The 23,461-nt window shown below is 43.5% G+C and overlaps 2 protein-coding genes across 2 annotated transcripts in view; both read left to right on the forward strand.

The window, feature by feature from the left end:
- Nucleotides 1-23,461, forward strand: part of GHDC (GH3 domain containing) — a 51,032-nt gene that overhangs the window by 13,602 nt on the left and 13,969 nt on the right. Inside the window, exons 7-8 of the mRNA XM_075278289.1 lie at nucleotides 861-994; nucleotides 2,313-2,401. Coding sequence (XP_075134390.1) covers nucleotides 861-994; nucleotides 2,313-2,401 — 223 coding nt within the window. The remainder of the gene's footprint in view (nucleotides 1-860; nucleotides 995-2,312; nucleotides 2,402-23,461) is intronic.
- Nucleotides 18,474-23,461, forward strand: part of LOC142209305 (inactive phospholipase C-like protein 2) — a 124,066-nt gene continuing 119,078 nt past the window's right edge. The window contains exon 1 of the mRNA XM_075278255.1: nucleotides 18,474-18,484. The gene's annotated coding sequence lies outside the window, so the exon portion shown is untranslated. The remainder of the gene's footprint in view (nucleotides 18,485-23,461) is intronic.

Below are 23,461 nucleotides of genomic sequence, written 5' to 3' on the forward strand. Positions count from 1 at the left end.
AATAAGTATCTTATGTTGAGTTTTGTGTTCCATTCAATAAATCTATAACAAGGCTTTCCCCGTGGCCTGATGATCGGCTTGGGGTACTTGCTCCAATACCGCCAGCTTTCTACGTCATTGCTCAAAAAACCTTTGGTGTTACACCATATATTGATATTAACTGCTGTGTCACAAAATGTGGGGGATGTCTGACCCAAAAAATGCTTTACCAGGAAATACATTTATTTCAATAACTGTAGTAACATAATTGTCAGGCTAAGCTTATACTGTCACGTCTACTCATAATGTAGGCTAATAAAATGTTTGTAGGTCAGCAGTTCTGTAGACAACAAATATGGCTACTTTTCCTGTTGTCACTTCTGCCAAATTGGCTGTTAGAACAAAAAAGAATAATGGCAGTAAGTAAAATAAAGATAGCTAGATACTAAATTATAGCTACTGCTCTAATGTCGGATTACTTTATTATACGTCTGAAGCTTTAGACACGTTGTATACATCAAGCTTTTGATATAATGGTATCATGTAATAAATGTAATGTGCCATCTAAATGGTCCCCTGTTCTTTGTTGCTCAAAATAGGGCATCTGAGCCTTCTTGACACTCAGTAATGGCTGACTCATTCATCCATTATTAACTGTGTCTGAGCAGGCTGGGCAGAAGGACTGTCTGGCCTACTCATAAATTGGGATAAATCATCAAATATTTGCGTAGGTCCCTTGTCAGCCCCTAAGTCATCAACAAAATCTTCTTTACCTGGTACAGTGTTTTTGTGACCATGCAATGCATTAAAATTATATAACATTTTATAAAATATAAAATAAAATTATAAAAAGTTTTATATGTTATTTTTTATTTCTGTAGGAAAAGTCAAACTCTGAATGTTCGCGGAGAGCGTATTTCAGAATGTAGCTTCTATAAGACTCTCCTTCGTACTGTAGCTATGTGGCCTGGGGCCTGTCTTCTCAACTACTGCTGCTTGGAGAGCGGCATTCTGGGTAGGTGGATCGCCATATAAACATACATTCACATGTTACGCAATTTATATAGCTGTCTAATCAGATTAGTAAGTAATATTAGGCTGAGACGTTGGTGATATTATTGTGTGCTGTAAATGAGAAATGTCATCTGAACCAAACACTCTATGCTGTTGTGTCTTCAAAGTTATATGAAAATTGTCTTTTAAAACGCCTTCAGGCCGGTGCCTACAAAGTGGAATCCCGTTCACACATTATGGAAAAATACGCGCAGCAGAGATGCTGTAATTTCCAAAACCATTGTGGTTTTGGAAATCTCAGCATGTCAGTTATAACTACAGCTAGACAGCATATCCATAGGATAAGAGAGAACTTGCAGATGAGTGGGGGTCTGATGGCTCAGATCCTACTGATCAGGAGAACGAGGGATTTTCATCCCCTATTCTGAATGGAGTGGTGGTCAGGCAGTGTGTGCAACATTCCACTAATGTCAATGAGAGTGCCAGATATTTCCTCAGCCTCCCATTCCCCTGATCAGTGGGGGTCTGAACAGTCATACCCCCATTGATCTTCAAGTTATCCTCTATGCTATGGAAAGCAAAATAGACCAGCACCATATTCTTCTTTAGGGAAGCAGCCATGTTTTATCCCCCTCACTCTCCCCATATAATGCTAGAGCACATGAGTCAGGAAGTTTAGGAGGAGAGGGCTGGGTTTTGACTTTATAGTTTTTGTCTATAGCGTGAGTGTGCCGATTTTGTTAAGACTCTTCCAAGTAATGGATAGTATAAAATAAATGCAATAACAGTGTTGACAGTGGTCCAGTAGGACAGTACACATCAGATTTGCGTTAAATCTAGTGTCTGACTCAGGACATGTTTTTCAGCTAATACTTGTTTCCAACACAGAACTGAATGATAATCTTGAATTTTACATCTACAAGGTGATAAAAGTGATTGTTACATAGGTTTATTAGCATTGTAACAAATCTAAGTATTACAGCAGATCACTGCCTACTGACATTGAGATTCAGCTCAGCTTAACGGGTGGGAACAGTCCCACCAATGCTGCCACTTATCTCTGGGGAAGGAGAATGAGACAAGCAAAAAAGAGTAAAAATCTAATCTTTTCTGATTCATTTTTCTCTCCTCCTCAGATGTCAGGATATTGTCTGCCCATACATTAGCTTTAGATCTTGAGAGAATTAGTTCTGCCAACAAGTACGAGCCTCAGTAGCCACATGTGCAGCTTGTGAAATGTGCAGTACCTTATGGTGAAGGATCATAGGGGTTAGTATTGTACGCCCGTGTAATATAAGAACTGTGTCTTCTCATTGCAGGTCCATTTTCTGGGGGTTCTGACCCACACTACGAGGTGTTTGTTGCATTGAAAGGAGTGAGAAACCTGTCTGAAGATCAGAGATATAAGGTATGCTTCAGCATCATTACCATTTACTAATACACATGTTCTTGTCCCACATTTTACACCACATCTTCCATTTCAATACACATTTTCAACTAAAGACTAACATTTTTTGATGCTGGACTTATATGAAACAGATGTTTTGCCCATGGGGCTGCTATTGGGGTTTTGTGGTTTTGTAGGGAGCAGAATATCTTATCTTATCTTATCTGACTGTGTGACTCCTTGCTGTTTCTGGATTTATATATTCAAAGAACGTACATGTGTGTTCACTTTACTGTCTGTTTTCAGTGTATGTAGCAAAAATAAATGGAGATCATGATGGCAAGAACTTATTTTTTTTGCCGCCTTTTGTAGTTTCTGTAAAAGCAACAGTGGATTATACAAGGATAAGAATGGGTTCACATCTCTGCCAGATGTCTGTCCGGGAGTATATCTGTCTAAAATTACTGGACATACAAGCCTGACTTTTTCATCCAGTGATTTAGTTTAAAGAGGACCATTCTCATCATGTCTCATACACATGTGGTTTTATATACCACTAGAAAGCTGACAGTGCTGAATTCAGTGCGTTCTGTGCCCGGGGCCTGGAGATATCGGTGCCGTTAGTTTCGGCATTGATCTCTGCTCACCGTCAGAAGCGCGTTCCTGACAGTCTAGCTGAGCTGTGAGGAATGCTGCTCCTAATAGTACTTGTCTGTAGCTCTATACTGGGGAACGTACCCTCATAGTTCATCGCTGAGTTGTGAGGAATGCCGAGTACTATGAAGAGCAGTGTTCCTCACAGCCCAGATAGACTGTCAGGAATGCCCTTTTGACAGTGGGCAGAGATCGGTGCCGAAATTAATGGCGCTGATATCTCCAGCTCGGGGGCACATAACAGGAAAGCCAACAGTGCGCTGAATTCAGTGCACTGTCGGCTTTCTAGTGGTATATAAAACTGCATGTGTCTGAGGACATAAAAAGTCCTCTTTAAAAAGAGCGCACACCCGACGGACCCCTTTACAATCAATGGGGACCCTTGGAGTTATCCCTGAATCTATTAGACCATCTTGAATGTCCATTATTCTCACCCTCTGACAGAACAGTCTAATGAACATGCGATATTAGATATTAACATTAAAAATTACCTTAAAATGTATTACTTTGCCTTATTTGGTTAAAGCAGCAACTCTGCAACTTGACTGCAGCAAATGTTGGGAATTGCAGTTTCACCTCAGATGTGCAGACTATTGTTCTATAGATTCTTGAATTCCCGATTGAGACCTGGATGAAGCTTTATGAAAACAGAATTTGTCTAAGGCTCCACGTTGTGGAAAAGCAGCGTTTTTTTGAGGCAAAGCCAAGAATGGCTGCAAAAGTAATGGCAAATGTATAGGATGATCTTATACTTCTACCTTCTGCGCAATCTACTCCTGGCTTTGGCTCCAAAAAAAAATCAAAATCTGCAACAAAAAAGTTGCGTTTCCGCAACGTGGGGTCTCAATCGTTCATGGTTTAGAACAATAACATTGTGGCTAAAGAAATTGTACCAGCTTCATACCACTAGATGGCTCTCTAAGCACAGAGCGCGCGGTAATAACATTATTATTTGCATCAAAAAGGAGTTTCTAAGCTCAAGTGCTCACAGCAGGTTGTGCTTTAAGGGACTTGCACAGAATTAAGGTTAACTTTGGAGTCAGAACAGTAAACTCTGATACGTCAGGCTTTTAATAATCTCTGGAAGCTTCTGTAGAAGATGGTCTGTATAATTAGAGAACATCATGAAATCTCACAGTTTATGTTCCAAGTCTTACACTAATATTGCCGCAGTCTATATCTAGGGCAATAATCACACTTGCAGGAAATATACAATGCTTACGTTTTAGCCCCTTGCTGATTGTGTGGCTACTATGTTACATTCATCCTAGCTCCAGCAACATTACTTTTTTCCGGGGCAGATGGCCATAAATGCCATTTAGTGTATTTCTTTAGGAGCTGGGTGGCAGTCTTCATAAAAGTGTTACGTGTGGATAGGCGGTAGGTGGATGGAGATGAAAAGTTAATAAACCATGAGAGTAGTGAAGAAAGCTGCAGAGAAAAATGAAGAATCACTAGCTCCTTTGGTAGCTGTAGAAATTGCTTGGAACATCTGGACAGTCTTTGTCCATGTGTTAAAGGTTTCATACTCAAGATCCTCCTTCCCCCATTAGCCAGAGGCGAGGAGGGGCTGCAAAGGGACCTTGTTCTAAAAACACCATAACAATTCTGTAGGACTGGTTTGTAGGTTTCAGCAGCTTCTCCCAGCAATATCAGCTGACTATTTCTCTATAGGAAGTCTAGTGGTTTCAGAACTTTGGGTGGAGGGTGTTTTTAAGGTGGAAAGTGAAAAATCTACGTTACTGCAAGAATTTATGTTGAAATGATTTGGTATTGGTGACTTTGTAGTAGGTTATGGCATTGAGCATGAACACAACTTCACATCTTACTGGTTATAGACGTTTAATATAAATGAAGGTTTATTCCGTATATAATGAAACTTTTGGCAACATTCTAAAATACTTAGCATTTTAATTTGTCACCGTTTGTGTCATGTGCGGTCAGTGAATGTAGGTATTCATTGTATCCATATGCTGAAAACCCTTCCAAACTGTACCCATTCATCTCATAGACTGTAAGTTCTTGTGGGCAGGGCCCTCTATCCCGCTGTGCCAGTTGGTCATTGTTAGTATTGTACTTGTTTTGTGTATTGTTTGTAAACCCTCAAATGTACAGCACCATGGAATTAATCTAATAATGTGCAACACCATGGAATTAATATGATGGAATAATAATGATTTCAATATGTTTCTTCAGTTGGAAGTACATCCTTTTTTTCACGACTGCATAACATCAAAAAAAGGCTTTGGGTCTGTGAAAACAGAAAAACAAATGGCATTCATGTGTCCTCTGTTTTTTCTACAGACCAAGAGACGTTCAAAAATAGGAAAATGAAACTTTTTGATGTCTTGTAAAAACAGATCAACCACAGAGCACACCACTCGCAAATGAGCAAGTTGGGGTGCTGTCTGTCAAAAAGCAAGGGCTTCACATGGATGCAGATGGGTGAAGAGGTCTAACTTTGTATTATAGTGGTCTCTAAGGGTCCATTCACATGGAGGAAAATGGTGAGGAATTTGGTGTGGAATTTTCCAAGCTGAAAAAAAAGCCTCCCATTGATTTCAATGGGTTCTGCTAGCTTTTTTTTCCCTGTAGCAGAAAATTCCCCTAAGGGTAAATTAACACGGGTTTTTTGGACTGGAACCTGAGACGGAGGCCACCTCAGGTTCTGGTCCAAAATACGGGTAGCCGGCACTACATCGGCATCCAGTTGCGCACTTTGCTCCGGATTAGGCCCAAATGAAGGGAGTGTGTTCAGGTGAGTGTCTTCCTCGGCAAAGAATGAGCATCTCGCTTCTTTTTCCGGGAGCTGAAACAAACGGCTCCCGGAAAAAAAAGAACTGACCGGACCGCCTCCCATTGATTTCAATGGGAACTGTCTTTTTGGTCAGGATTTTGAGGCGGATACGGCCTCAAAATCCTGACCAAAAAACCCCATGTGAACTTACCCTGAGGGTATGTTCACACGGTGGAAATGGAAGAGGAATTTTAGGTGGAGTTTCTGCATGGCTTTCACTCCCTGATGAATAGGCCTGATCAGCTCATTGTCTCACGCTATGGGTTATGTGGCTGAATCAGCTGCTAAATCCACTGCAAGATCAAGCAGGACACTTTTTTTTGTGTGTCTGCCTCCTGTTGAGTGCAATAGGAAGCAGATTCAAAACGGGATGGCATCAGCAGAAGATTCCTGCGTGTGGTAAACCTCACAGGTTACTGCTAATGGGCTAAATCTGCCATTGTTTCTACCGTAGGTGCAAGTCCAGATACACCATAGCAAGTAGTGGTAAACTGCAAGCATATACTGGAACTGCGAGCCCAATATCATAGAAGATGCTATTCAGCCATGTCAATTGCGGCCAAACCACAGTGACTAACCTGTGAACTCTTCTAAAAAAAAACCCAAAAAAAAACCTATTCCATGTCAGGTGGTTTTTGCTAAAGCAGAGTTTTATGGAAAACTCACGGCTGCTTAGAGCAGCACAAGTAACTCTCATCCACATTGCTGCTACTTCACATCATAGGGGATTTTCTGCCCACAAATCTTCAGCGGCCGATCTGCTGCGAGTAAGTTACGTTTGGGACCTGTTGTACAGTCATAGTAGTAATAAAAGGTTTTCTAGTTACCTTTAAAAGGGGTTTCCCACTAATAATACTTATCTCCCTATCCACAGTATAAATACAAGTATCTGATCACTGGAGATCTGACCAATGAGACCCCCAACATTTATAGGATAGAGGGTCCCTGATTCCCATATGTGAATGGAGCTCCATTTTTTGGGGGGTTGATGGAGATAGCCAATGCTCCATGAGCTTTATTGACATGGACTCTGGCACCTGCTCTAATGTACAGTGTCCATATTAGGACATCCTCAGATATCAGAGTCAAACATCAGATTAATGCTAGTTTACAGCTCTGATACCTGACTTCTGATTTGTCTGTCACCTGACTCTGACACCTGACTCTGACTAGTGACATCTAATACCTGACTCTGATACCTGACTCTGACACCTAACCCTGATACCTGACTCTGACACCTGACCCTGATACCTGACTCTGATACCTGACTCTGACACCTGACCCTGATACCTGACTCTGACACCTGACCCTGATACCTGACCCTGATACCTGACTCTGACACCTGACCCTGATACCTGACTCTGACACCTGACTCTGATACCTGACTCTGACACCTGACTGACACCTGACTCTGATACCTGACTCTGACACCTGACTCTGACACCTGACTCTGATACATGACTCTGACAACTGACACCTGACTCTGATACCTGACTCTGACACTTGACTTCTGACTCCGTCAGAGATCAGACTCAGGCATCACATACAAGCCAGCACATACACTATGCCTCCCAATGATTGGCCAGGATTACAGAGCCCCCTGCTGACACTCAGGAGTAGAAGATACAGTGTATATAGGAGCTGCAGGCTGAGAATCTCAGATGAGACCTGATACCTGACTTGTGACTCCTTCATAGATCAGACTCAGACATCACATACAAGCCAGCACATACACTATGCCTGCTAATGATTGGCCAGGATTACAGAGCCCCCTGCAGGAGTAGAAGATACAGTGTATATAGCAGCTGCAGGCTGAGAAACTCAGATGAGACCTGATACCTGACTTGTGACTCCTTCATAGATCAGACTCAGACGTCACATCACAGTAGAGCTGATTGGATGAGACTCTTGCAGTAATTGTTATTGACAGCATCTCCACCAATCAGAGCTTCTGAGGGAGGTAACTTCATAAAGCTGCTGAAGTCTGGAACGTTCCTCCCTCAGAAGCTCTGATTGGTGGAGATGCTGTCAATGACAATTACTGCAAGAGTCTCATCCAATCAGCTCTACTCCTCCTCTACTTTGTGCAGGACTTTTCTCTCTGATGATTTTTTTGGTAAAATCTGCAGCAGGGTCTCCTATGGAAGATTAGTTGAGGTTCTTTGGAGCTTATTGGTGAATTTTTGTAGCACAATGTTGTAGGTCCCGCCCCTTTACTGTGAGTCTACGCCCATTTTTTCACAAGTTTTAAAAGTATTTAAAACACTTGATAAATGTGGTGCTCAACATGTTACAGGGTGTATTTGGTGAAAATGATACTAGAATTCTGGAGCATTTCACTTGATAAGTTTCCACCATTGTATGTGCTGGCTTGTATGTGATGTCTGATTCTGATCTCTGATGGAGTCAGTAGTCAGGTATCAGGTCTCATCTGAGTTTCTCAGCCTGCAGCTGCTATATACACTGTATCTTCTACTCCTGCAGGGGCTCTGTAATCCTGGCCAATCATTAGCAGGTATAGTGTATGTGCTGGCTTGTATGTGATGTCTGAGTCTGATCTATGAAGGAGTCACAAGTCAGGTATCAGGTCTCATCTGAGATTCTCAGCCTGCAGCTCCTATATACACTGTATCTTCTACTCCTGAGTGTCAGCAGGGGGCTCTGTAATCCTGGCCAATCATTGGGAGGCATAGTGTATGTGCTGGCTTGTATGTGATGTCTGAGTCTGATCTCTGACGGAGTCAGAAGTCAGGTGTCAGAGTCAGGTATCAGAGTCAGTTGTCAGGTGTCAGAGTCAGGTATCAGAGTCAGGTGTCAGAGTCAGGTATCAAAGTCAGATGTCAGTTATCAGAGTCAGGTGTCAGAGTCAGGTGTCAGAGTCAGGTGTCAGAGTCAGGTGTCAGGGGTCAGGTGTCAGGTGTCAGGTATCAGAGTCAGGTGTCAGGGTCAGGTATCAGAGTCAGGTGTCAGAGCCAGGTGTCAGAGCCAGGTATCAGAGTCAGGTGTCAGAGTCAGGTATCAGAGTCAGGTGTCAGACAAATCAGATGTCAGAAGTCAGGTATCAGAGCTGTAAACTAGCATTAATCTGATGTTTGACTCTGATATCTGAGGATGTCCTAATATGGACACTGTACTAATGATATGGGATAACTGTTACTAGTCAGAAACCCACTTTAAGTCATTATTTACAGCATGGACAATGGTCACCAGGATCTGAAATAGCAGTGAATGAGTTAAACCTAGGGGAACTACCCAGCACCTCCCCTGTTCCCCACAGCTCTATAAGTGCTTCCAGTTGCAGGTCATAGGCCCAGCCCTATGTAAATGCTAGCAGATGTGTGTAGGGTGGTGGCTGCTTCTATCTGTTGTTGGCACGTGTCTGATAAAGAGGAGATCTAATGACTGGAGACAAGTAAGGCAATCCCTGCGTAAGTCAGAGTAATGGCAGAAAACACTTAGTGAGTGGAGGGTGGTTTCCAGTGCACGAAATGACGCCAGCCTTAAACACCCACACCATCTCTTTTTTTCAGACACTTTTTAACACTTAACAGGTTTATTTCTGCTTTCTCTTGTCACCAGTGCTATCCTGCATTACTATTTCAGATTCAGAGACTTATATTGTAGTAACTGAACTGCATAGTCACAGGGATTCCCCAACCAAATGTCCAACTACCAGGCAAGCAAGGTTTTTTTTTATATATACTCTTACGATCTACAATAATAATAATAATAATACATTTAATAAATAAGAGAAATAAATAACAGGACAGAAACACCAATGTAAGGCTAGGTTCACACTAGTGCTTAAACTCCATTCGGGATTTCCGTCCCTGAACCCTTTTAAAAATGCGGAGAGAAATCGTTGCATACAGCGCTTTTCTCTCTGCATTTTTTGCCCTTTTCGTGCAGAAACCTGGTTGACTCCATTATAGTCTATGGAGTCTGCGGGTAACCACTTTTTTAAGCGAATTAGGTTTCTGTTCAGGGGGTCCCCAAGTGGACTCCCGAATGGAAACCCGAACGCAGGTGTAAACCTAGCGTAATTCTGTAAGAATTTTTTCAGCCTCCTAAAACTGTTAAGCTGATCTTATGATAACATTGGCCAAACCTGCTGATTCCAGCAGGCCGGGATGAGCATCTAATGTGTATGTGTATGACAGAGGACACCAGCACACCAAATACTTTTGTTCTTGAGTAGATAAGCCAAAACCAGAGATGTCTGGCAGCAGCTTTCTCTCCTTCCCCCATTCACAACCAAGTGTGAATGTGTAAGGGGACCAGGAGAGATAAATGCTTGCCAGACAGATATCTGATGTATGGCCAACATTAGTCTTATATAACTCTGGCGGGGATTAATTTTGTCCTTGTTTGTTTGGGTTTGGGGTGGTCTCTTACATTTTTAAGAAACACAGGCTCCTTCCCATTTCTGTTAGATATCAGGGGAAAATTGCTAAGCCAAATGTGCCAGAATTCTGGCTTAATTTTTATTAAAACTACTTACTATGCACCAAATTTGCCCCAACCTTTTAGCCAGTGTGTCTAACTTATGAAGAGGGTTTGGTTTAGCAATGTGCCACGTTGTAAGGTGGCTGAAGATGCACCGACATGTGCCAAAAATTTGGTTCAAAAGAATAACAATATATAATATAATTTATTCACATGTTCTATACTAGCGTAGAGGACACCTTAGTCAAACATCTTTATCAAGTACTGTACCGAATATTTCTCACTTACTTGTTTTGCTGCAATCCTAAATCTTTTTAAACTCGTTTTATTGAAGGAGAAGTAACACAACAAACAATGCAGTCAGGAAAATATAGAAAAAGAAGTTCAAAAATAAAATCCAAAAAACAGTTCCTACAAACAAACAAACAATCCTAAATCTTAAAGAAGTTTGTGTGTAGGGAGCGTCTTTCCTGCCCACTGAAGTAAGTCCTTTCATCTTCCAAGACCCTCTCTTACAGATACACATGCCCCTCACTTCCTTCATTCCTCTGGCTGTCTCCAGTCTTATGATCAAAGACAACAGTGAAAGGTCTGCAGGATGTTGCAGAAAACTGGACCTCAATGTGTGTAGGGCTCACTTTCTGCAAGGCAATCTGTAGTTAATTTTTTGGTACCATTTTGTGGAATATATAAAAAATAGTTTACTTTCTATGTTTTTTTTTGTTTTTTGTTTTTTTTGGGGGGGGGGGTTGCATTGTGTACATTTTTTTTTTCTTCAAAGGTGTTTTTTTCTTCAAATAATGTAATATTATAGGCCCCTTGCTTCCAGGCCCTCTGCTTCACATACCCTGGTCCCTATTGACCGCAGCCTGTAAGGGTAAATCATCTAGGATCACAGCGTTGTCTGATGCCCACCATTGCTGCAGAGTGCCAGCTGTAATATACAGTTAACATTTGTTCCATACATTCCACTGCAGCTTCTGCCATTTGCCATATATATGTCTGATAGGTTCAGTTGATTCCCTTAATTTGTCAGCCAAACCAATGAGGCATAAAACTGATCAAACTAGAAGTGACTACAGCTTATGTTGTGCTGTAATAGTGAAGTCTTTTTAAAAGATGCCAGCGATGATGTTCACTATATGACATCATTTTTTTTATTCCACCTGGTTGGCATTTATTGAATAGTTGGCTGAAACATATAGTTTAGACAAGACGTTAAAAGTGTTTTCCACATAGGACAATCTCTTTTTGTTAAATTGATCAGGGGGTCTGGCATCGCAGCAGCTCGCTGGGATGCCATATAATGAGTGTGTTGTTGGTGCCGATGATCCCCCTGAGCTCCGCTTGAGGAGAAATCTGTTGACTTCTGGCTACCTTCATAGCTCTCGCTGTGACCAATTAGATTTTCTTTTTCCTTGCATGTTTGTCAGTATACTGTCTGGAGTAGATCAGATAATATGCAAATGCTTGTACAGAATGGACTCAGTGTTAGTTGTGTATTTACATAGAGAGATAACAGACCAGGTTTTATCAGCAACTTGCAATTAGCTGAGATAAGCTGCTGCTAAGAGCAGTTTAACATACGAGGGGGGACCCAAAAGTTTCCAGAATGAGGCTGCTGTGCGCAGTTATAGTAGTACGCAATTCTGCAGCTAGTTATTTGTTCAACCACGCCTTCTCAGTCAGTGTGCCAAGCGGTGTTTATGTGGAAGGTTTCGTCTACCCGCAGTGAATTTTCTTGCAAGAGCTGTTTTGTCCAGCCATCGTTTTTCTTCATGGAGAAGTTTTATGAGCAGCGCGCGGCTGTGAAGTTTTGCTTTCTGCTCGGGAAAAAAGCATCGGAAACTGTTCAAATGTTGGTTATATGTCATATTATATTATGCTAGCAGTTACCCGCAACTTCGTCTGCGGGTTGGCGGTGGCGCCGAACCGCTTATATTTCTTGTCCCCCTATCGGTGCCCCCAGTATCTTGTCCCCCCATCTCTGCCCCTAGCTTCATGCCCCCCATCTCTTCCCCCAGTATCTTGTCCCCCCCATCTCTGCTCCCAGTTTCTTCCCTCCCATCTCTGCCCCCAGCTTCATGTCCCTCCTTCTCTGCCCCCAGTTCACTTCATCTGCCCCCAGTTTCTTGCCCCCCATCTTTGCCCACAGTTTCTCCCCCCCATCTCTGCCCCCCAGTCTCATGTCCCCCCATCTCTGCCCCCAGCTTCATGCCCCCCAATCTCTGCCCCCAGTTTCTTCCCCCTATCTCTGCCCCCCAGTCTCATGTCCCCCCATCTCTGCCCCCAGCTTCATGCGCCCCCCCATCTCTGCCCCCAGTTTCTTCCCCCCCATCTCTGCCCCCAGCTTCATGCTCCCCCACCATCTCTGCCTCCAGTTCCCCCCCCCCATGTCAGCCCCCCAGTGTCATGTCCCCCCATCTCTGCCCCCAGCTTCATGGCCCCCCCATCTCTACCCCCAGTTTCTCCCCCCCCCATCTCTGCCCCCCAGTCTCATGTCCCCCCATCTCTGCCCCCAGCTTCATGCCCCCCAATCTCTGCCCCCAGTTTCTTCCCCCTATCTCTGCCCCCAGTTTCTTCCCCCTATCTCTGCCCCTCAGTCTCATGTCCCCCCATCTCTGCCCCCAGCTTCATGCGCCCCCCCATCTCTGCCCCCAGTTTCTTCCCCCTATCTCTGCCCCCAGTTTCTTCCCCCTATCTCTGCCCCCCAGTCTCATGTCCCCCCATCTCTGCTCCCAGCTTCATTCGCCCCCCCATCTCTGCCCCCAGTTTCTTCCCCCCCATCTCTGCCCCCAGCTTCATGCTCCCCCACCATCTCTGCCTCCAGTTTCTCCCCCCCATGTCAGCCCCCCAGTGTCATGTCCCCCCATCTCTGCCCCCAGCTTCATGGCCCCCCCCATCTCTGCCCCCAGCTTCATGCCCCCCCCCCCTACAGCGGCCCCCGTGTAATACCACTCACCTGTGTCTCTTTCCTGTGCTCCTATGTGTGCTGGCTGCCTGCATAGACTTCTCGTGCTGTTGCCTGTGTGTCGTTTATGTAGCAGAGTGAGCTCCGGCATCATAGCAACCAGACGCCGGAGCTTGTTGTGCTTCATATCGGACACACAGGCAGCCGGCCGCGAAGTGTATGCAGTCAGCCAGCACACACAGGAGCGAAGGAGACCAAGGTGAGTGTTACTACATGGGGGCAACTGAAGCTGGGGACCTGGGCACACCGACCGGGGGACACCCCCTCTCCCCCGGGACACCCCCTCCCCCCGCTGCACTGACCTGTATCTGTTGGGTCAGGTGCAGCAGCCTCCACCGCGATAGGTGTGGCAGCCTGGCATAGCTGCGGCTCCGGGTCCCTGTGGGCGGCCGCCATGTTGTTCTCTGTGTCACTGCTGAATCGGCACGCCCACATTGAGGCCTCAACCTATGGTGCCGCAGCCCTGGCTCTATAGCCCGCCCACAGCTGACATGCACCAATAGGAGGAGCGTGGACAGAGCAGCGCTGGCAGAATGCCAGCTTCTATAGCCGAGCCCGGAGGGGTGTTTGGAGGGTCACAGTGGCGATTTTCGGTGAGTGACCCACATTTAAAGTAGTCTATCATTCCTTCCTGGCAAATATATGTGTGTGTGTGAAATCTGACCAAATCCGTTCAGCCGTTTGGCTGTGATTGAGGAACAAACATCCAAACACACAAACCCACAAACTCACAAACATTCACCTTAGGATGAACATAAATTCATAAGAGTCGTGAAGCCATGTCATTTACCAGGATAAAAAGTAGCCTATGTTTTAATCGAGGTTACAAACTATCTATATGCTGAATTTCATCCAAATCCGTTCAGCTGTTTTTGCGTAATCAAGTAGCAAACACACAAACATCCTAACTTTCACATTTCTAATATTAGTAGGATACTTGGTCTGGATGTGGAAGAAATGTACAAATGTTCCAGAACATAACTTATGATGTAAGGTTTGTGGGTTACATTTAATAACGCTAGTGCTTCCCAAATTCCCTCCATGACAAACTCCATCTGACACCTGCCATTCTCGTGCACAGGTACCCTAGGTCATATATCCCTTTCATGTCTTCTGTCTTGTTATAAGAGGAAAAAATATAAGTCCCAAGTAGGTAAAAATTTTCTGAGAACACAACATCCATGTCCACATCCTTATTAGTGTCTTCCTTCTGCTTTTAGCCTTAGGCTTACAGTTTCGGGAGACTGTGATGAAGGTCTCACAGCTTATGACCTGACAAGTTGTTTGGATAGATAAAGACTCTGAGAGGTCATAAAGAACATGCTTAGTCCCTGATCTAGCTTATTATGTGCTTTGACCGCCCCAAGCTAAGCTCTGAAGGTTTTTCCTCTGACTTTATTGAACTTTTTATTTTGCTGCTGTAGTATTTATATTGGAACGCTAGGGAGCTATTATTGGATCGTAGCAGTCTTCTATCTCTTACCTTATCCCTTCTTTTGTGTAGTGGTCAATTTAACCTTTAAATGTCAGGGACATCCACTTATGTGGGCATAAAGATGGGTGTTACATGAATGTTTGTGTATGTAGGTTATGATTTTATGTAGCACATGCTCATTTTCTTAGCTGCACTGAATGACTGAAGAAAGGTCAGGATTATTAGGGATTTAGCATGCAGAAGATGAAATAGAAAAGGCGACAGAATTCCTCATGACTTAAAGGGCTTATGGATAAGGGTCTGTAATAGCACAGCCCCTTTAAGGGGGATCTCCAAAGGAATTTCAATCACTAAGCGTCTACCGTTTCTCATGTAGAAGCTAGTCTTGTTAGCTGCCATTCTGTAGAGCTGACGGTGGCGCTGCATGATGACTTGTCAGTAAAGATCACCATATACATTACGCAGAAGTAGGTTGATGAACAATTGGTCTGGTGAACAATTTTCCTGCTGACATATCTTAGTCCATCCATTATTTATCTAGCACCAACCTATTTTGCAGTGCTTTACAGATATTGTCATTATACTTTGCAAGTAGGGCTCACAATCTCAATTCCCTACTATGTGTTTCTTGGCTGGACTTTAGCGTTGCAAGGGCCACAGTAGCCAAATAGCACTGAGCAATATATATATATATATATATATATATATATATATATATATATATATATATATAGGGGCTTAGCTAGAAAAGTCTGAGCCTCATAGCAATCTTTCGTCTTGGTCACCCCCAAACAGAATAGCACCCATTTTTATGGCTCCTACATGGTATATCGCCCCATTTACACATACTATAATATCTTACAGTTGCTCATCCACACAATATAATGTCCTATATTGACTCTTCCACAAAGCATATTGTAACATAGAGGTCCCTTCACACAGTATAAAGTCTCAGAGCGGTCTCTGCAAACAGTATTATGTCCCATATTAGTCCGTGCACATAGTATTATGTGAAATAGTGATCTCTGCAAACAGTATTATGTTCCATATTGGCCCCTCACACTTTCTCTGGTGCGACTCCTTAGTAAGTCTTTGGCCCTCCTCCATGTGGTCATAAACGTGGGTTACGTCGGCATCATTCTGCATTGTCACGCTGGCCTAACCCTCATGGGAATCAAGCCGGAGCCCAGGAGAGGTAAGGCTAGGTTCACATAAGCATTTGAACTATCTATCCTTGAATCCACTTGAAAAATGTGGAGAAAAAAGTCCTCCTAGCAGGACTTTTCTTGAGGCATTTTTTGGGCCGACCCTATTATATTTTATGGGGTTCGCGCATAACCGCTTTTTAAGCAGATTAACTTTCTGTTTTTCGGGTCCTCAAGTGGACCTGAAGAATGTAAGGCTGAACTCTAGTGTGTAATTAATACAGAGCTTTATGTTTTCTGCCCTCCATGGGGCATCATGCATCACATATCATGTCGCTTTATGTGGGAATCGGTAAGTAAATAGGGCTTGTTAGTTGCTGGGATTACTCCAGCAGGTAATGGCCTATTTAAAAAAAACAAAAAAAAACAAACAAAAAACAGCTGCAGTTAGCAGCCGAGTGGCAGTGGCATAACTAAAGTCTATTGTCCGGGGCCCCCTACCCTCTCCCTAGAGCAAATTCTTGATAGTGACAGTTACCACACAGTATCATATGCTCCACAGTAGCCCCCACACAGTATCATATGCTCCACAGTAGCCCCCACACAGTATCATATGCTCCACAGTAGCCCCCACACAGTATCATATGCTCCACAGTGGCCACCACACAGTATCATATGCTCCACAGTGGCCACCACACAGTATTGCATGCTCCAGAGTGGCCACCCCACAGTATCATATGCCCACAGTGGCCACCACACAGTATTGTATGCTGCACAGTGGCCCCCACACAGTATTATATGCTCCCAAGAAGGCTTTCCACATCTGCTATCATGGTGGTCCAGGGCCCTTGCCATTTTCAGCTTTCTATAGGCCCCGTAGCCCTCCACACCCAGTCGCAGTAGCACCCCCTGCGACCACAATTGTTTCACCACTGCCGATTGGGGCCTCAGCACTTGCGCAGGTTTGCTGAGTACTGATGCCGGCCCTGATTATTTTACTTATTTATTTCTCTTGCTTGTATAGCGCCAACATGTTCCATGGCACTTTATAGACATTGTCAATCACTGTCCCCTATAGGTCTCACAATCTACATTCCCTATCAGTATATCTTTGGAGTGTAGGAGGAAACCTATGCAAAAACAGGGAGAACATAGAAACGCCTTGCAGATGTTTTCCCTGGTTGGATTTGATCCTAGGGCTCCAGTACTGCAAGGCAACAGTGATGCAAACAGTTCTGTTTATTGGATACTGGGGTTCAGTTCTCCTGATAAGCTACAATTTCGGCAAATAATAGTCTTTGTTTGGAATTGTTAAGAAATTCCCAAAGGGCCAAGCTTTTGTTATGGTGTGTAGACTGGTTGGTGAGCTTCTGCTTTTAGCTGATGATTTTGTCCTGTACCTGACTGACAAAGATTTCTATTTCCATGTACTGAATTTGATGTAGACTTTATGTGGAGCCGCTCCTACATGTAGTCTAAGAACAATGAGCTTGTGCTATATTCTATTTCTATTTTCCTTTAATTCTAGCTGAACTTTCCTACACATCTGCAGTAGATATAAGCCAGTCTAAATGGCTCAACTAGAGCAGGGCCCACGAGGCAGCCTCTTCATAAATCTGTTGGATGGCCCAACACCAGAATGGAAATCTATAGAAACTGGTGTAAATTTCCATTCTAACTCATGTCAGAAAACTGCTCAATGTGGCAGGCGAGGCATGTACAGTATTGTGGCACACATTTAGCACAGGAAAGGGCCTGGTACAAAACACGCACCTCAATGTCATCACTCCACACTAGAAAATTGGTATATAGGGAATGATGAATCCCCCAACCCTCAATCTCCCTGTGTAGGTTTTCTCCCATTGAGTAGAAATCTTGTATGGATGTAGCTTGTGTGACTACTCTGTTTAGGGTTAGTGTAGCTAACAGGAGTGGCAGTTGTTAGGTAACAGAGTACTACATTTCTTGTGTGCACGCCATATTCAGTGTTGTTGTGTAGCTCACATGCCAACCAGTCAGGTCAATTTCCAACCTGGACACATATGACACATATGTCTGTGACTAGTGGCAGTTTTTGAAAAGGCTATAGGGGTGTAGAGAGGAAGCAGTCACTACCAGGCCCTGAAATTGGAGGGGCTCCAAAGGCCTCTCTGCTACATGAAATATCCCACTATTGTATATGGCACATATTGTTTAGGATCCCTATTACAGATATTGTATTGGGGTCCAGGAGCTTCAGGTTACAACTCAGGCTCATCCGTTGGGCCAAATAGTTGGAGTACACTTGGTCTACCTTTTTATGTTATATTGAATCCCGGGATTTTTTCCCCACATCAACTAGGCACACGGAGCCCAGAGTGTCCCTTTAACCACATGGCAGAGGTGCTAGGTCTTAGCTATAGTTATTTTTTCAGATTTGCAGCCCTTATTCAGCCCATTGTCTTAGTTATTGGCACTGTTACCTTGCACACTGGGGTACGGATTGTAAATTGACCTGTCAAGAACAACTGCATGGAATCACTATGGGGCCAATTTATTAGCAATGGTTCTTTGTGCGATGACTCCAAATGTGCCAGAATTGTTCAGAGGCTCCGGCCTGTTAGTAATTCCAGTGCATTGCAGGAGATCCTGTGTGTCAGAATTTGTACCTACCCCAGTTGGGGACTATAACTTGCATCAGTTACCTGGCATAAGTTTTAATAATTTGTCAGGTTAAAGGTTCTTCAGCTTGCCCCCTTTCTAGAAAAGTGGCAAGTGGAGGGCATAAGATGTACAAAACATACAGTTTTTGCACACAAAAATAACATATGCAACAAAAAAATACCTTTTTCATGCTTTGTTTGCCAGAAAACTAATGTGCAAAGCATGCTCAGTCAGCGCCTATGTTACTATGGTTTACTATGATTGGCGGAGATTTTCTGCAGTACTTCAGGGTTGTCTTACATTCTAAAAACATACTGATAGGTTAATGGGGTTTCCAACCCCAATACTCCGCTCCATCAATTGCATCTCAAAATGTGAAAGCAGCAGCCTGTCAGCAGTCACTGTTAGTGAGGCTTCATGGGGAGGGGGAGGCCGCATGCTACAGGGGAGTCTACAAAGACTGGAATTGTTTGGTGAATACAGAAGTGCTTGGGATGTGCATTTCATCAAACTAATACAATTACTTCACCATTGCATAGAACTGTGATTCTGATTTTCACTAGAATTGTGAAATTCTCTGTTAGCGCCCATACTGGAGTCTGATATACTCCATGCCAGATCCCATGCTAGTTAGTAGTTGGGAGGTAGGATGAGGAAACTGCATCACATGTATCTGACTCCTAACTGTGACTGTTCATTGAACTGTTTTAATTTCTCTAAGCAAAAACATGAAAATTGAAACTTGCCCATAAGCTTGAAAAATAATTTATTTATTTTTACAAAAATTGCTTAAAGTAGGGTGGATGTCGCCATTTCTGAATACCCATTGATTGCTGTGCTGTGGTCTGAGGGCCCTGGGGGTCTCATTTCTATTCTCTATTATTATTATTATTATTATTGTTTATTTATATAGCACCATTAATTCCATGGTGCTTTACATTTGGGGGTTACATACAATACACAAAATATACAGGTACATATCATACTAAGGGTGCATGCACACTACGTAACGCCGGGCGTGTATGAGAGCCGTACACGCCGGCATTACGGCAGACTGCCGAACACTTCCCATTCACTTCAATGGGAGCGCTCGTAACAGCGGCGTTTACGAGCGCTCCCATTGAAGTGAATGGGAAGTGTTCGGCAGTCTGCCGTAATGCCGGCGTGTACGGCTCTCATACACGCCCGGCGTTACGTAGTGTGCATGCACCCTAACAGTGATCGGCTGGCACAGTGGGGTAGAGGGCCCTGCCCTCGAGGGCTGACAATCTATGAGGCTCTATGAGCATCTAATTCAAGTGAAAGTGTCCTTAGCTGAGGCCCCGGCTCTGACACGATGGCGCACCAACATTCCGGAACTTATGGACGAAATGTTTCAATGTGTTTTAGAGTTCCCTCAATATGTTTCACTTTCGGCAACAAACTTATTCAGATTTTTATTTTACTTCAGTGTTGACTGACCCCGGCCCGTCTGCATAGTTCTGCACGGTCTGACTGACCATGGCTGTCAACAATTTATCAATGAGTCCGAGTCTGGCTGTGGTAAAATAGAGGAGTCTGAATTGGACTCTAGGCTTAGGCTTACAGACTCCACAGCTGTGTACACCAGATTTATCTTCTTCCACAGCCACTATGATAAAACTGTTGCATTTATAGACTAGGCTACATACACATGACCAAAGTACAAAACTTCCATTTTTCATGGCCTCTTGCACCTGAGGGGCGGCTGTTTCCACGGATCCCCCATACATTTCAGTGTCTGGAGGGATCTGTGAAAATGGCAGAATATGGGACAGGACTGTTACAACGGACCGTGAAAATAACGGTCATGAGAATAGCCCCCATTCACTGACAGTGAAAATAATGGTGCTGTGTGAATTTAGCCTTCATTTGCACTAAATCTAAATATTAGCAAGATTAGTAACTCTAGGGGCAACACGGTGGCTCAGTGGTTAGCACAGTAGCCTTGCAGCACTGGAGTCCTGGGTTTGAATCCCGCCAAGGACAACATTGCAACTCGTTTGTATGTTCTCCCCGCGTGTGCAGGGGTTTCACAATCCACATTTTGGGGAAAATAAGATTAGTAACTCTCTTCCTGTGTTTTGTTTTCCTAATTTAACCATACTAACTTTATTTAGAAGAAATTTCTGTTGCTGGAAAGCCCCAATAAATCCCATTCTGTGCTATTTACCCCAAGTGTCCTGTGGCAGACCAGTATAACCGTGCTATTTCTGTAATGTACCTCAAGTTGGGCAATAAAGTGACCTGGTCTAGTTTGGTTTTGGTCTGCAGGGAGAAAACTTAAGATGTAAAAAAACCTTGGCACCTCTATTTTAGTAACCTGCATTACAACACGAGTTTTACTGCCTGATTTTTGGCGTGAGTTACTCACACACTGTAGAGGACCCGCATGAGATTTTCAGTGTTATATTGGCTTAGGCCGATGGTTGGACATAAATACTCTCCCATAATGTCATGTTTCTTGGCTTTGAGTAGTTCTGTTCAGCGTAGGATGGATTTTCTGGCTTAAGAGAAATATTCTTCTGTTGTTTTTTGTCCTTTTTCCACGACCTCATTTCCACAGAAACCATCCTACATCATCCTCTGGCTTTCTGGACGTAATCTAGCAGTGGCTTTGTCTTTTCTAAGTTCAGGGAATTGTTTCATATTCCATAATAGAGCTTTATGGAGCTTACATTATACTTTGTTATATCTGTACCTGGGAAAGCTGGGTAACAATCCATATTCATATGATAAGAGCTCCCACTGGGGTGGATAACCTTACATTCTGGTGTTCTGAATACACTCTGTTTTTGTAAATGCTCTGTTATAGGTGACTGATTTTTCTGTCAGGAATCTGGGAAAGCTGGGTGACAATTTTTGTGTAAGCTGGAACATCTGCCAAATTGAGATTCACCCAGTCTTGCACTTTCCTAATATCACATTATTATCAGTATAGGAGCATCCTGGTAATAATATGTTAGCAGGCTGGACATTATTTTATGACTTCCATTTACACCCTTGAGGTCATTGTAAATACATTTGTAAATCAATCATGTAGAATATGCCCCCTGCAGCACCATGCAGTTTTATAATGCTGAGGTCACATGTTGCAGAAAAGCTGTGTTTTTTGTTGCAGATTTTGCTGTGATTTTTTTGAGCCAAAGCTAAGAGCATCTCTTATACTTCAATCAACTCTGGCACAAAAAGTACAGTAATCCCTGCAGCAACAAAGCAGCCTCACCCTTAGGGCCCGTTCACATGGGCACAGAGGGGGCGGATTATGGCGCGGAATCCACATCATAATCCGGCCCCCTCACAATGGTGGTATATGGAGACTGCTAACAATCCTTTTGCCGCTAGTGGAAAAAAGAAGCGACATGACCTTTCTTAATGCGGATTCTGCCTCAGGAAGTTGATAGAAGTGAATGGGAGGCGGAAACCACATTGCGTTTTTTTTCCAAAAACCATGTTGCGATTATTTACGCTGTTTTTGGCAAAAACTGCACCCAAAAACCGCAAAGTGTTTTTCTTTTTTAAGTCCATTCACTGTCTGGGAGGGAAAAACCGCCTGGCGTTTTCTGAAGCGTGTTTTTTTTTTTTTTTTTTTTTTTACCAAAAATCGCTCAAAAAAAAACGCCTCAAGGTCTAATTAGGAAGTGTTTTTTTTCCAGACCAAATTATGCCACACGGTATTCACATGTGAACTTAGCCTTACGCTATCATCACACCTACATTGGGCTGTTTGTTGTACTGATCCATTTGAGGATCAGAACAACAAACAAATAGACCACTAAAATAGTGGATACATACGGAGCTTGACGAAGACCATTGACTATAATGGGGTCTGGCAGGTATCCGTTGTTTTTAACCAACAGTGAAGACGAGTCGTGCGTGCAGGACATTTTCGTCCTTCAATTTTAGGTGGATATTGAGACAAAGTCTCTGGACTGAGAGTCCAATAGAGAATTGTCATTTGAGTCTCTTATTATATGTATATGTTCAGCAGAACACATATAATCAATGGAGCCTTGTGACAGATTTAAAAACAGTTTGGTGACATAGTCTGGCCATGTGAAGGCCAAAAGAAATTGGTTGTTTTTCCCCTGTATGAGTTAAGCAATATACAGATGCAGATTACACATTGACAGAGACGAGTTAAAGGGGTTTTCTATACAAAAATGTTTTGTTAAAAAAATGGTCTGGTAGCACTATTAAAGGGTTAATAGATGCACCCATATACCTTTAGTCGTGTTTTGAGTGATTTCTGGGTGTCTCTGGGAGCTCCTGGTATCTCCTGCATTTGTTTACATGGTGCATCTTCCTGCTATTTAACTTCCACACAACCTTCCTCTCTCCCTCCCTCCCATACACCTCCTCCCTGTCTCTCTAGCTATCCCGCCCACTACCAGCCCTTCCCAACCTACTCAGCCCACCTCCCCACATCATCATATTTACCTTTCTTCCTTCCAGTCCTCCTCCTGCGGGATGGCTCCTCTCTCTTTTCTGACTGCCAGCACATGCTATTATCCCATCGCTGCTCTGTGCTCTGCAGCCAACGATCCACCTGTACTATGCAGGCATGGGATCTGTGCAGCAGAGGTGGATTATTGGCTGCAGAGCACAGAGCAGTGCTGGGACAATAGCATGCATCGGCATTCAGAAAAGAAGGAGGGGCCATCCTGCAGGAGGAGGCGAGGTAAGTATAACGGAGTGGGGGGGAGTAGTAGTGACATTCCAGAAACGGAAACGATTCGTCACCGGACAACCAGGGATATGGGTAACTATATATTTTTTATATATTATGCTATTTAGAAAGTAGATGGGGGCAGAGTGTTTAGATTAGTGAAGGGATTCGTTTTTATCCCGGACAACCCCTTTAACTATGGGGGGAAGGGGGGTTTCTGTCCTTTTTTTATTACAATTGTATCAGTAGAAATCTCTTCCCAATTAATACAAAGTATAAACCCATCTGCCATGTATGAGCCAT

The sequence above is a fragment of the Leptodactylus fuscus genome, chromosome 6, assembly GCF_031893055.1.
Source record: "Leptodactylus fuscus isolate aLepFus1 chromosome 6, aLepFus1.hap2, whole genome shotgun sequence".
NCBI lineage: Eukaryota > Metazoa > Chordata > Amphibia > Anura > Leptodactylidae > Leptodactylus > Leptodactylus fuscus.